The 15,865-nt window shown below is 38.0% G+C and overlaps 1 protein-coding gene across 2 annotated transcripts in view; it reads left to right on the top strand.

The window, feature by feature from the left end:
• Positions 1-12,210, top strand: part of tpst2 (tyrosylprotein sulfotransferase 2) — a 53,010-nt gene extending 40,800 nt beyond the window's left edge. For both annotated transcript variants that reach the window (XM_033043383.1, XM_033043382.1), the window contains 4 exons: positions 1,460-1,658; positions 2,891-2,941; positions 4,048-4,097; positions 7,796-12,210. In XM_033043383.1, the coding sequence (XP_032899274.1) occupies positions 1,460-1,658; positions 2,891-2,941; positions 4,048-4,071 (274 nt within the window). In that variant the 3' untranslated portion in view covers positions 4,072-4,097; positions 7,796-12,210. The remainder of the gene's footprint in view (positions 1-1,459; positions 1,659-2,890; positions 2,942-4,047; positions 4,098-7,795) is intronic.
• Positions 12,211-15,865: the final 3,655 nt, after the last annotated feature.

The following is a 15,865-nucleotide window of genomic DNA, read 5'->3' as shown; positions in this document are numbered from 1 at the left end:
AGAAATATATCATCTCAGTACTGAATGACAAAATCCGTAAGGTTATAAACCTTGTTTCTAGACACCTTTCGTCCAGAGGAAATGTAATCCGTACACCTACACGGTCAAGCCTTACAAGACCTTTACATATATCAATGATTAACTTATTTTCCTGTAAACTCAGGAGTACATGTCCATTCCACATAATCTCTCCTCGTACAGTAAACTTGTCATTCCAGGAATCAATCCGATGAACCTTCTTTGCATTCCCCCATTACAAGTATATATTTTAGGAGGAAATAAACTATGTACATATCCATAATCCATATATCCATAACATGGATCAATCTGAAGAAGGGTCTCGATCTGAAACATCACCCATTCTCTCCAGAGATGCTGCCTGCCCAGCTGAGTTACTCCAGCATTTTGTGTCTATGATCCATAACATGGGGCAGATACTTAACTTGCTGTCTTGCTGTCAAACAGGCGTTGGGGATTGTTCATTCCTTTTGGAAAACTGATTTTCATTTCTGTTAACATGTTGAACATTAAATGTGGTTTCGTAACAACCCCACGGTTCCAATATTATATTTATGTTGCAGATCGAAAATCAACTGTTCTCTGCCTTTCAAATCAAAACAGTAAATAAGTAATCTCCTGTTTGAACAGAGTTCTTCATTATTAGTACAACTGGTGTTTGGTTACCGGTGTTAGGGCTGTTTGAGAATGAACAGTTCATTGTGTTTAGTATAGCAAAAACCTCCTCTTAAATGTTGCTTAGTATCCCAGTAGTATTTTGATCCATTTCAATGAAGTATTTACTTATTATTAATCAGTAATATTTGGAGTAATGAAGATGATTAACAATCACTTTTTGTATTTTAGAAATCTTGAACTCTCATGCAATTAATTAAACCTGACACTTATTTTTGATCTTGCTCTGTTCCATGTTCAAGGAGAGAAATCTTTGCTTTGCAATGCATTATATATGAACTAATAACAGTGACGCATGCATAAATGTCCAAGTTCAACCATTAGCTTTTGCAGCCCATATGAAAGAAAATATTTCAATATATTTCTTGAATTAATTTTAAAGAACTGGTTAAAGATTGATTATTTAACCATCACTAACAAATCTATTAAAATATATATATATATATATATATTACCAATAATTAATGACTTTCAACCTATAATTTGCATTCCAGAATATCTATATAACATAGCTTTGACCAGTCAGATGTGGAAAAGTAATTCTACTGAGAGCAAGTGGATCAAAATGAAATAATAATGAGCAGCTTGAGATTCTGGGAACCATATGACATCTTCAGCGGTCTTTTTAAGAAGCTTTGGAAAACAGCTTTAGCTTAGAATATGCCTATATTCAAATCTTCCAACTTTGAGATGCTAACTAATAGTAATATTTGGCAGATCAAATCATAAACCTGGCATTTTTAAAACTTTTTTTTTCCTCTTGCAGAATAGAGAGATCCACCGACCAAGTTATCAAGCCAGTTAATCTTGAGGCTTTGGCCAAGTGGGTGGGACACATTCCTGATGGTGTGGTTGAGGATATGGCAAGGATAGCACCTATGTTGGCCAAACTAGGCTATGATCCCAAAGCCAATCCACCAAATTACGGAAATCCTGATGCAATAGTTATTAATAACACCAAAAGGGTATGTTCAAAAATATTTTACTCAAAATACTTGTATCTTTCACATTTTTTTGTTTTGCAGGTAAGGTGCTTCTTGATCGACTTATTGTTGATTGCTGTGTGCAAATGGCTTATGGTCTTAGGCTTTCAATTTAGTTCTTCTTAACTCCACCTCTTTCATAGTGGGCTTGATTCTACAGGTGTGCCATTCCACTGCTCAAACAACCATTCTTCACAGGAACTGGGCGTTATCAGAGCCAAGCTCCATCCCATTCTCTCTGACATCCATACTTCCCAGCAAGGATTAATCTCCATAGTCTAAATATGCTTGCCTCTTTCCCCCTTTCTTCCCAGGAGCAATGAGGTTAATTTGTATCTCACCCACCAAACTGCAACTTAATTTTGTATGGCCAAAAATCTAATGAATTTCATATGCAGTGGATGGTGGTCAATGCCTTATCACACTGAAATAATACATTAGAACATCATCAAGATTTTTTTTTTCTCCAAGGTGCATTCAAAGTTTGATGGATAATGAGAGAGGTTATTCCATGAACATTTTGTGCGTGCCAGAAGTAATAATTTGAATGTTTGTGATTATTACAAGTTTCTCTCTCTGTTCTTGTTCAATTGCTGAGTTGGCAGCACCATTCTGGGGCTCCTGCAGTGAACATTAGAGGCAATTGGTAAGGATCTGGCTCTTGTGTTAGTTTGTAGCTTAAATGTATCTCTTAGTGTGGGTAATTAATACAAAAATGTTGCTTCAGAAATAGGGAAGAATATCGATTAAGAAATGTATTTCCAATATAAATTGGAGTTCCTGTTCTATGAAAGGAAAAAAATGTTTTCAGGTGGATGGACAAATAACAACGTGCAGAAAGGAATATGTTTGGGTTTTTTTGGCTCAAAATAAGCCAAAGTCACAAAAGAGCATCTTGCACTACAAGGGAAACACAAACTTATTTTAGGTCCTGCACTTGTATGTGCACCTTTTGATTCCACTCTTAATACAGCGAAAGATACATTTCCCCCGTCACGCCATCCACTGAAATTAGGCTTCTGAGTCTGCTGTACACTTGCATGTAACTAAAATTGAAAGTGCTATTTTCTACAAATGTTGTTTCATATACCTTGTGTCCACCTCTGAATATTACTAATAAGTTTTGTGTAAGAATTAAATCATGTGATATTAGATTTGACCATCCTGTAATTTAATTATAATACTAATAGAACCTTTGTTCATATTTTCCACAGGTTTTGCAGGGTGATTTTAAAACTCCTGCCAATTTGAAAGGACCATCTGTGGTAGGTTTTGTAATTTTAATCAGTTAGTTTTTAAAATCTAGGTGGGTACAGGTCTAAAATAGATACCAGTTATAGAAACCAGTAGCCATTTTCGCTCGCTTCTAAAAATTTCTAATATTTTGTGGCATCAGTTTTAAAGCAAGTTGAACGTTTACATGGGTGTCTCGGGGTTTTTGTATAATTAGTATGGGCTAAATTAATCTCTCGAGTGGTCATGGATTCAATGTTTCCTTTTACCAGAAAAGTATTAGTGCTTGTTCACCAGTTATTGGCTTTCATAAAGACCATTTACAGTGCCCCAACCCCACCATCTAAGAATTTAGGATCTCCAGGATTCGTCAGGACTGAATCTGTTTAGCAGGATTCTCTTTCTAAGCCCCTTGATCCTTAAATGTCTATCCCTTCTTTTCTTTTAAAAATCCTTACTGTGCAGGTGTAGCATTGAGCGCAAACAAGTTATTTCATAACAGGTCACATATGACTCCTGGTGAGGTGAATGAAATCGAAGATGTGTAAGGACCGAGAATTGGAAGAATCCAGATGTGTTAGGATTATAAGACTGGAGGGAGTTTCCAATTTAAAATGGGGCAAGCACATTTTAAATCTTATCCTAAGTACTTATTATTTCCATTAACTTTCAAAATCAAAAAATATTTTTCTTTGAAATGTGATGGGTAATTAATTAAACTAGGCCAGCAGCCACTTATAATTCCAATTTATAAAGTGCCATCCTTACCCAATCTGGACTCTACAAGAACAGGACTAGGCCTTTCAATAAGATCACGGCTGTTCCAACCTTGAACACTTTCCTGCTCTCTCCTCATGTCCCTTGTCTCTCTTGTAGGAACTATGCATCCTGGTAACACAAAATGGGAATAACTGAGTTTATCCATGGCACAACCTTGAAAGATCGGTCTCTAAATCTGTACTATAGAAATGTCATCTTTCTATGTATAATATTCCCATTGAGCACAAATGAGGGTTATTGAGTAGTTTCAAAAAATACTATCCATGTGTGCAGCATACTGAAAATAACAAGTAAGAGTCTGTTCATTTTATAGCTTATAAAGGGCTGTGTATCATTTAAATCTATGATTCTTTTACAGGTAAAGAATGCTTCAATGCCTTGATTTCAGTACCAATGCCTTGAAGACAGGTGTGTACACTTTACATCCATTAGTATTTAGAATGCAACAGAAGGGTTACTCCACCTGTAATCTTTGGCATACCTACTCTACATGTATTATTGGATCTCTGGGCAACCATGGGTGGAAGTCAGTGGTAAAGTTAAGAATAGTCCTTGTACACTGGCACCATCCCCCAACTCTTTTTCCGCTGCATTGGGGCTGCTTCCTGCACCCATGCAGAACTTGTTGATTCATTAACTTTACCAGTAACTTTCTCCCTGCCCTCAAATTCACCTGGACTATTTCTGACATCTCTCTTCTTAAACCTAATTTGGTTTCTCTGTTCCTCAGTTGTGATGAAGGGTTTTTTGACTTGCAACGTTAACTCCCTTCTGCAGAATGCTGCCTGACCACCTGAGTATTTCCAGTATATTCTGTACTTATTAAAGAAAAATGACAGAGCCTTAATACTCCTGTGTTTGCCATGATCACAAAAATAATCTTCTATTTTTTTCCTAATTTTGCTAGTTATAACCACAGCATTAGCATTCCTTCTCTAATTACCAGTACTTTCTTATAATCACTCCATCTCCTGTTCTTATTGTGGAACTCTATACACATACTAAGTACAGACAGTGTTCAGTTCTTTGAGTAGGGGTTCCACTTGGTTTCAGGGCCTCTGGTAGCATCTCTAATGGTGTCTGTGCGAATTCGGATTGTTGACATCTGGGTCCAATATCTACTCTGATTTACAGAGTCAGAAGGGGAAAGCAAATCAGGGTTTTGAGTGTGTAGGAAGGAACTGCAGATACTGCTTTAAACAGAAGATAGACACAAAAAAGCTGGAGTAACTCAGCGGGACAGGCAGCATCTCAGGAGAGAAGAAAATGGTGACGTTTTGGGTTGAGTCCCTTCTTCGGACTGGTTAGGGATAAGGAAAACAAAGGATATAGACGATGTGGAGAGATAAAGAGCAATGAATGAAAGATACACAAAAAGGTAACGATGATAAAGGAAACAGGCCATCGTTAGCTGTTTGTAGGGTGAAAGCGAGAAGCTTGTGCGACTTAGGTGGGGGAGGGTTACAGGGAGAGGGAATGCCGGGACAACCTGAAGTAAGAGAAATCAATATTCATACCACTGGGCTGTAAGCTGCCCAAGTGAAATATGAGATGCTGTTCCTCCAATTTGCATTTAGCCTCACTCTGGCAATGGAGGAGACCTAGGACAGAAAGGTCTGTGTAGGAATGGGAAGGAGAATCAAAGTGTCTGGCAACTGGGAGATCAGAGGAGACATGAGTGAGGGCCTCATCCACAGTGAGAGAGGGGAACCCCCGTTCCCGAAAGAATTAGTGTCTCCAATAGACAACATTTGCATTATGTTCCTCTTCTGGGCCATAAAAATATAGAAGCTCAGCTCTCTAAAGACACATGGCGATGGTGACATATTCACCCACCTGTCAACCAGTCCTGTTTATAGCAACTGCTTTGTCGGAAGCCAAATTAATATCAGTTTTTCCCTAACTATAATTACGGGCTCATCCTGGAGCCCATTGAGGTAACCAAAATGTTTAAACCTGGGAACATGACTCTCTTCTGATTCATTTCCCAAGCATTCATATCCAAAGACTAATACTGATTACAGTGCCCTAATTGAGACTTGCAAAAGATATATGCAGGAATAAAACATTGTTGTGCACTGCGGTCCTGTGAATGGATCCAAGAACCCTGTTTCCTCTAGAGAGTGATAGACCTTGGCAATTGGATCGCTGTTTCCCCACCAGCTGCAATTTATGGGTGCATATAATTAAAAAATCAATTGTCAAATGAAGGATGAAGTACTAATATTGGTGTTGGATTCAAAATATTAGTCATTCAACAAAGCAACTCCAGCAATGTTGTTTGAGTGTACTAGAGAAGGGGAAGGTTGTTTCAAAAGATTGTTTTTCATTAATTTCCTGCCTGACAGCTTTCAACCCTGCTCATTGTCCACTTATTTCCCTCTGGAGAGGCTTAGTGGCAAATTCCCTTTGTATTCTAAAGCTATGGATCATGAAGCACATGGTTCTGAGCACTCATTGTGGCAGTAGTAAAATACTCCTCTCAAACTTCACACAATGGAGCCACTATTTCAGGATGCCATGGTTAGTCAGTCAGAACCCTTGTTGAGTGGCTCTCATTAGTTCAGTGTTCTGTATCTGTGCTTGGGTTCCTGACAGGAGGCAAAAGCTCTTGATCCCTGCTAGTCACCTTACTGCTGTGGTCTATCTGAAACAAAGAGCCTATTGAGATCTTGCATAGTTTTGTTGGCTTGAGGTCCCAAGCAAATTCCTAATGAAAACTTTGGTTCTTGATGGAAGCATTATAATCTATGTGCGTAAACTACCTGAAATTCAGTGTAAATGGGAATATTGTATTGGGTGATAATTCAAGTAGGGTTTTTTTTCTTGCCTTTCGTGAGGAAGCTAATGAGTTGTTTGAATCAGTGAGCTGTGTACATAGCAAGTCGTCTGACGTTGCTAATGTAATTAGAAACATCTCGGAAAAAGCCGAATCATTTGCAATTATCTTCAGCCAGAATAGTTAAGTGGATAATGATCTCCAAATCTCATTTATGTCCCTGTTGTTATAAAAACGAGTGTGCAGCCAATTCATTTATTCCGCATATTCCACAACTGGCCATGCATTTAGCTGATCTATTCAGAACAAATGTAACATAGATAAAAAGTTGCTAAATAAGTTATTTTTTCCCCAGATATACCCAGCACAGAAAGAAGGAGGTAAACACATTTTGACCCATTATTACCTCTTGGACAAAAAATATGAAAGTGGTTCTTGATAGTACTAAAAATTCTGCAGAAACATGATATTTGGGTCAGATAGTATCTGTGAAAAGTGAAACGTTTCAGGTCAATTACTTTTCATCAGACCTTATGAACATGTGGTTCTGACCTAGTATTAATGGGTTAGGGCCTGAAAAATGAAATTAACGATTTACTGTATTAGACCCATTAACATTTCCACTATGCCCAATGTAATCCAATACTTTCAATCAGATGAACTGGATACCTGGAGAAAAGTATTATGGTTTATCTTTAAATGAGTTGATAATATCTGTTATGATGTCATAAAGCCTGTTACATTACATGTATTGCTTTAGTTATTGCTCTTTTATTTATGAATTTCACTAACGCCATTGACTTATTCAAATATCTGTATTTAATTTGCAAAGCTATGTTTCCCTGCAACAAATGACGCACTATTCTCCCTGAATAGGAATACATATTGTGCCAATATTGCTTTTTGCCCCGTCTTTTTGATGTGTGGAATATTATTTAACAAAATCACTTTCCAGAAACGTTAATTTTGTAAATCAAGCAGAGACTTTAGTTAGAGGTTCTTGCCCTTTATTGACCTCTGCACACTCATTACGCGATTGCATAGCCAGAGCTTTAAACCTAACCACTGGCTGGTCGGAATACCTATCTGGCTTTGGACAAAATTTCAAGTTATGGTCTCATGGCTGGCCATTGATCAACCCTTTCCTGCTCCTGATGTTTTACTGCACTGGAGCTTGTGATCATCATACACATAGCCCCTTTTGGTCCTTTGTTAGTAATGCCTATGGCAGTGGAAACTGACCTATCGAATTTTAAACACTGAGGAAAGAACAAAAATGTCCAGTATTTTGAGGTTTGTTCATTTCAAATAAAATTTTATTTTCCAGGGGCACCAGATTATTTGGCAGACAAAACAGAAAATGACTGAAAACGTTTTGATTGGAATCAACCAAATCTGCTGATACACTCTTGCATTCATGTTGTGGTGTGCTTGATGGATACTGTAAACTTGTGACAATCGTAACTGAATCTTTACATTCTGTGAAGGAAGTTACTTTAATGATACTTCCTTCCCCAAAGTTAACCTTACTTTGGTTCCAAGGTGAAGTCATCAGTCCAATGATTTTTTGTGCATTTTCAGATTGAGAGTAATGCTATATCATACGCCTCCATGTGATTGTTGTTTGTCTACTTTGCCATGTTCTCTCCTGTGTGCATTTATTGAATATAATGCCTTGAGCAGTGCTTTAAACTGCTGTATTATTTCCAATCACCACTATGACAATCAAGAATGTATAATCCTAAACGTTTTCCATAATGTGACTGCCCTCATATCCAAGTGTGTTTAATAATTGATACCACACACTAATTGATGAAATATTGCTGTTCTACCACAGTAAAACCTGTAGCTTACCTAGAAGTTATTCACTGTCAGAAATTCAAGCAAAAGGTAAAAATAGTATTTCACATTTAGAAGCATGCCCAGTAAGAGTCTTCTGTTTGTTCTTCCCCTTTTTTTAAAAATGATTTTTGACTGCTATGCTGCCCCACCTGAAATTCCTAACAATTTTGCCAAGAGCTCTTAAATTAATAAATCTTGATAGGAATCTGAGCTTAATGGGTCTCGTATGCATGCACTGAGATTCAAGATATGGTAGCAAACAGATAAGGTTTATCTTGAACTATTAAGCAGTAATTATGTCTCGTATAACTTGGGCTTCGTGGAGCAAGATTAAAAGTTTAAAAGATTAAAAGTTATCTTGCAAAGGACATTTTTCAATTACTATAGTTTTAATTTCCTAAATTTACCTTATTAGACATTCACTGTACAAAATAGATTATGCTGTGACTAAATTGCTGTCAACTTTGTCCCACGAATAGAATGTTCATTTTAAGTCAATCAAATAAGTGTAAAGCACTATGAAGTATATCTGAGAAATTCAGACTGTTATATAATACCATCGTTCTATTGTTGTCTTCAATCCCATTCACCTCAGATTATCATTGAAATTTATTGATTTCTGGAAGATCAAGCAGTGGTTTGTTGCTGTATCTTGGAAACGTTTTGCTCGAAATAACAATTAAATTGTAATTTGCAGACTTTGCCCATCACCAAAGTTAAGTTACCTAGCCACTAACTATTAGACAATAGGTGTAGGAGTAGGCCATTCGGCCATTCAGTTTATCCCTTATTTTAAATGTTAACAAAGACCTGTTGTTGCCGGGTAAGATTTAAAAATTCTGTTTGGTGCCTCTGGAATTTCTTCCATTGCTTCTCTTAAATCAAAACAAGCTGTTAGCTGGACCTGACAATTTGACCATTCTCCAAAATGCTCAATCTTTTAATTTGGCTTTACTACAATTATCCTATTCAGAGTTTTGCATCTGTTTGCCTTAACAACAACAACGGTATCATCCCTCTCTTTTGTAAAGACTCTCAGAATATTCAAGACCCTTTCCATATCCTCTACCTTCATGCACCACTCTTTGCTCATTTATCCTTTTGTGTTTTATGTGCGTATAGCACCTTTTGAATTTTTTGGTTTTACTTTTTTTCTTGTGTTATTTTTCTAGCTTTCACTGTTGCTCTTTATATATTTTTCAAGGCTTTCTACTCAACTAAGTGCACGGTGTCTAATACTAATGTAAATTTGTTGCCACCTTCATCTGCGCACCTTGACAGCCTTGTTCTTTGTGGGAAAGCATTTACCCTTTACCCGGTAAATCAGTAGTTGCTTCTAGTCTACCTTTGCTGAATCATTTTTAGTGTAGTGAAATTGGCCTTCATCCAATTTAACGCCCTTTATTCCTACTTTATCATTGTCCTTTTCTAAATCTGAGATATGATCACCTGAGCACAAAAGCCACTCTCATTGATGCTCCTTCCAATAGCCCAGCTCCATTCTCAAAACCTAAAGCTAGAATTGCATCCCCTTCTAAGCATCCCAACATTACTGAGGTGAACCATTGACAAAAAATGTCAGTTTGTTGCTTCTTTCGCATTGTGTTTATTTAGTTATTTTATTTCTCGCATAACTTCTGCAAGGGTGAATTCTTACTCCGTGATTCCGTTTTTTTAGTTGTGAATTTTATAATGGTGAATTACATGGGGGTAAACTGAACTGACTGATGTTCTCCTGAATGCAGTTTAAGAATTACCTGCCCTCATCTCTGTTAAATTGACAGCATTTTGATTTGTTTAGATGAAATGAAATTCCCCATAATAACTGCCCTAGTCATTTGCACATGACTTAAAATATGCTCTCAGGTTTATTCACCTACCTCCTAAGTTTAAACATTGTCTCCTGATGTTTGTCCTTCCTCACAACTGTAATTCCTCCTTAACCAATATTGCTACTTTCCTATTGTTATTCTTCCACTATCATGGCAGAAGACCCTGTTATCAGAAATGTTAAACACAGTTTTCGCTCTAATCCATATTTCTGTATTAGTTATAATATATTTCTGTGTGTCTATCAGTATTTTCAGCTCATCCTGTCTTATTGACTATATTCCTTGCATTAGGCATTTACTATTAGGCACAGCTGTAATCTCAAAAGAACTCTGCCTTTCAAATTCTCGCCAATATTTCAGCCTTGCTTTTCCATTTTTGCCATTTTCATTTTTCAATCATTGCTAAGATCACAAGCCCACTATTTTAATTTTAAAAGTATATTGTTTACTCAAAGCATCCGAGCAATTTTTTTTCCCTCTTAAACTTTGTTACTCTGAGCAACGGAATGCGTATTCATTCTCTTATTAGATTTAGTAATAACTACTATATTTATCAATCCTGTTTTTGGTTTCAGCCACATGGGGAAACATTCTATCAAATGAAAATTACACGTTCTGATCCATGTATCTGTAATCTTCCAATTTGAGATATCAGCATTATTAATTGATTTAACATTTTATTTAAGTGCAGCTTTATATAATATGAAGATCAAATACCGTACTTCCTATTTCAATGACCAGGTTTCAAACCCAGCTTGACTACTACTGAATTCTGTTCCCCTAAAAATAAATCCCAGTGTTTTATATGGTTTTTAATTCCTTTGCTGACCTTGTTTTGTTAATGATATTTCGCCTTTAATCTTGCATCTCTTTGGTTCTCTATGAAACCACTCCCTATCCCAGCATTCATTTTATTTATTTTTCTGAGGTCTGGGTAATATTTCTATTTAACGTATCAAAGTGCTGCACCTCACATTAGTCGCAAGTCCATTTTTTATAGCTTTCGATTGATTTTTCAACATTCAAATTGTTCTAAATTGTAACAAGTCATTCTCTCTCTTGGTATTAGGTATAGTTTGATATCTTCAAATCATTGGTGTAAATTAAAAGTAACAGTGGTTCCATTTTTTGATCTGCCTGCCATCCTCTATTGTGAAAAGTTATTATTTTTCCCTACTCTGGTTCACATTTAAACTAATTTACTGTTTAGATAGAGAATTCTTGAATCCACTTGATCTAGCCTTTAGATATGAGCCTGCTGTGTGTTATCCTATCAGTTTTTGTTTCTTTCTATTTGCAAGTCAGTGAAATATATGAAAAATCAGAAAGTGCAGAGTTATGACATCTGAAATAAAAGCAAAATGCTGAAAATATTCAGCAGATCAGCAAGCATCTATGGAAAGAAACAGTTAACCTAAATTTAAAATGTTAATTTGTTCTTTTTAAAGCTTCTGACTTGCTGAATACTGAAAGCTATTTTGTAGTTTAAACTTACAATTGCAAGATATAATCAAAAACATCCTTCTTGTTTGTCACTTCGTCAAATTTAGTAAAAACTGCCTGTTCAGAACTATAATTTTCTTGTTTCATCGATCACTGAATTAAACAATTTACTAATTATTAATTCAGACTTGGTCTCAAATGTTTACGAAACCCCTGCCTTTGACTTTCCTTTCTCTTTTGCTTTGTCCAGCCTACTTGTAAAGACTTGTAATTGCATCATTTTGATGGTTGTGCCTTTCATCTGTGGGATCTTGAGTTCAGTTCCGCGACAGGATGAACGTTTTTTTTGTGTAACACTGGAATAAATTTGTTTGGTAGTTAACGGCAATTCATGATGGAAAGCAGTTCATGGTACAAACCTTTTCTGAATTGGTTTCAAATGTCACTCCTGCTTCGAACAGAGGATTGCCATCTAGGCAAAAGATGAAGTGCTCCTCCAAAGCTAATACTGAGAGATATTGTTCAGGTCGACTAGAAGGATATTGTTCTCCATCTAATCCTTGCATTACATGATCTGGAATGTTTGATTTTAATCCTGATTATATAAAAGAGATTTGTCTAGAAATGTTATTGTGTACGTCTGTTATTAAGCATCAAGTAATTGAACTTTGATTGTATTATATTTAAACTGCAAACACTTTGCTGCACCTCGCCAATTTAAATACAGGCTTCTGTGAACACACGAGATGCAAATAAATTGTCATTAAAATTGGATTTAGAAAAATCATTACCTACTCTCAGGGAAATTTTAGATTTTTAATTTAGAGATATAGCGCAGAGACAGGCCCTTCGGCCCACCGATTCTGCGCCAACCAGTAATCCCCATACGCTAACAATATCCTACACTAGGGACAATTTACAATTTTACCAAGCCAATTAGCCTACAAACTTTTACGTCTTGAGACTGGGAGGAAACCGGAACCACCAGAAAAACACACGTGATCACAGGGAAAACGTAAAACTCAGTACAGGCAGCACCCGTAGTCAGAGTCGAACCTGGGTCTCTGGCATTGTAAGGCAGCAACTCTACCGCTGAGCTGCGTGCACCGAATGTTTGTTTATTATGCGGCATCTAATGCAATTTTGCTAATTAAGAGGCTATTCACTCATTTATACTTGTAGAATTACGGTGAACTGTGGAGGCTACTATAAATGATTAGACCGGCTTTGGGTAAAATATTTAATTTCTTACCTATTTGACATGAGTGATGTTGTGGTGTTACAGCTGAGTTGGGTGTACAAGTTGAAGCTGTAGGACAGGACAGACCAGCCTGGAAATCCAAACCAAGAAGCAAAAGAAGATCCAGGAATGGTCAGGGTGCATGCTCCTCCTTGGAATCTCTAATGAATGATGTATGCAGAGGCTAAAGATTTCTGAGTCAGTTGTGACACATCTGTAACAACCTAGGAATTGAGCTCCTTCCACGCACCCATGTATGGACTGTTGTCTCCACAAGTATCAAGGTAATTGTCAACTTGAATTTCCTTAATTTCCGGTCATTCTGGGCAACGACTGCTAATTTGCCCATATGCTCAAGTATACTCTACACAAATATTTGGGACATTACAAATTTATGTGAGGAAAAAGAAGTTCTTGAGCTGCAAGAGTAGGAATTGCAGGCTTCCTGAAGGTTTCTAATGATGGACCCCACTTGCATAAGAATTTCTTGTGGCATGGATGGTGAATCGTTTTGAATTTATTCTAGGTTATTGTGGAGGCTAAATCATTGTAAATAGATAAAGAGGTAAATAAATATTTGAAAAATCAGATTCAGATTCAGATTCAGATTCAATTTTAATTGTCATTGTCAGTGTACAGTACAGAGACAACGAAATGCATTTAGCATCTCCCTGGAAGAGCGACATAGCAAATGATTTAAATAAATAATAATAAGTGATAATAAGTGTCCGGGGGGGGGGGGGGTGATTGGCAGTCACCGAGGTACGTTGTTGAGTAGAGTGACAGCCGCCGGGAAGAAGCTGTTCCTGGACCTGCTGGTTCGGCAACGGAGAGACCTGTAGCGCCTCCCGGATGGTAGGAGGGTAAACAGTCCATGGTTGGGGTGAGAGCAGTCCTTGGCGATGCTGAGCGCCCTCCGCAGATAACGCTTGCTTTGGACAGACTCAATGGAGGGGAGCGAGGAACCGGTGATGCGTTGGGCAATTTTCACCACCCTCTGCAATGCCTTCCGGTCGGAGACAGAGCAGTTGCCATACCATACTGTGATGCAGTTGGTAAGGATGCTCTCGATGGTGCAGCGGTAGAAGTTCACCAGGATCTGAGGAGACAGATGGACCTTCTTCAGTCTCCTCAGGAAGAAGAGACGCTGGTGAGCCTTCTTGATCAGAGTTGAGGTATTGTGGGTCCAAGAGAGGTCATCGGAGATGTTGACTCCCAGGAACCTGAAGCTAGAAACACGTTCCACCTCCGTCCCGTTAATGTGGATGGGGGTGTGCGTGCCGCCCCTGGACTTCCTGAAGTCTACAATGAGCTCCTTGGGCTTTAGGGAACTAGCACAGAGGAAAATTGAGACTGGGGCAGATCGCCCATGATCATATTTAATGGCAAGGCACGCTTGAGAGACAAGACAGCCCATTCCTATTTTTTGTGCTTCAGTTGAGGCTGCATTTCTTAAACATCTAGTTTGACATGAAGAATTAGGGCTGTTACTCCCTGATGGAACTCGCTTTTTCTCAGAAGAAAACTTTGAGGTCAATGCCATGAATGAGGGTCAAAGTGACAAAATAAGAGGTCAGCCATAAAGGACAGAGATGAGAAGAGCTTTCTTCTTGAAGATGCAAGTGAATCTTAGAAATTTCATCCCAACAGAGTTGTGGAGGCTCAGTTGCTGAATATATTCAGGACCAAGATGGGTGGAATTTTAGGTATTGAGGAATATGGAGATGGTGTCGGTAGGAAATCCTGACGTAAAGGATCATCAATAATTATACTGAATGATGCACAAGGGGCCAAATTGCCTACTACCTGTGGCTTTTTCTTCTATGGATACGTTTAAGTTTATTATTGGCATGTGTACCGAGATACAGTGATAAGCTTTGTTTTGCATGCTAGCCAAACATCAGATATATCATATATAGATACAATGGATAGAGCAATCAGGAAGATACAGAGTGCAGAAAATAGTTCTTATAATTGCAGTGTATCAGTTCTTTAGACAAAGTTCAATGTCCTCAATGGAGTAAAGGTGAATCGAATAGTACCCTAGCTTGTGGAGGGACCATTCAGAACTGCGATAACTGGAAGAAGCTGTTCCTGAGTCTGGTAATGTTGTCAATGTCCGCACTTGGTTTCTAATCTGCTGCTGTTAGTATGGTTTTATGCCACTATGCTAATTGCTATGGAATTATCAAACATGCAGATGCTACTTTGGTACTTGATAAGATCGTAGAGGCTGGTTTCCTCTGCAATACCTTAGGTTTCACAACATCAGCACCTATAAATCTGACCAGGCATCTACCAGAAAACTTGCTTAACCCTGCAGCAATTCCATTTTGTTATTGAGGTGAAGACCACTGAATAAAAGTTAAGGTTGTGATTTGTTTGTTCTTGAACCTGCTCAATAGATGAAAGATGAAGTGTTCACTGACAAAGAATATTGCGCCTTTCAGCAGCATTTCTTTCTGCACCTATCTTCTTCATTCTGTCTGAATATTTCACGTGTAATAGGAGTAGAATTAGGCCATTTGGCCCATCGAGTCTATTCAATCATGGCTGATCAGTGCCTCCGAATCCCATTTCCTGCCTTCTCCCCATAACCCTTGACACCCATTCTAATCAAGAATTTGTCTATCTCTGCCTTAAAAATATCCACTGACAGCCTCCACAGCCCTCTGTGGCAATGTGTTCCACAGATGAACTACTCTCTGACTAAAGTTCCTCCTCACCTCATTTCTAAAAGAATGCCCTTTAATTCTGAGGCTATGACCTCTGGTCCTAGATATTACCAATAGTGGAAACATCCTTTCCACATCCACTCTATGTATGCCTTTGATTATTTGTGTAAGTTTCAATGAGGGGACCCCTCATCCTTCTAAACTCCAGCGAGTAGAAGCCCGGTACTGTCAAATGCTCAACATATGCTAACCCACTCATTCTTGGAATCATTCGTGTTAACCTCCTCGGGACCCTCTCCAGAGCCAGCACATGGGACCCAAATTTGCTCACCGTACTCCAAATGTGGCCTGACATGCGCCTTATA

Source organism: Amblyraja radiata, chromosome 25, assembly GCF_010909765.2.
Source record: "Amblyraja radiata isolate CabotCenter1 chromosome 25, sAmbRad1.1.pri, whole genome shotgun sequence".
Classification (NCBI taxonomy): domain Eukaryota; kingdom Metazoa; phylum Chordata; class Chondrichthyes; order Rajiformes; family Rajidae; genus Amblyraja; species Amblyraja radiata.
This window is presented reverse-complemented; position numbering and strand designations above follow the sequence as displayed.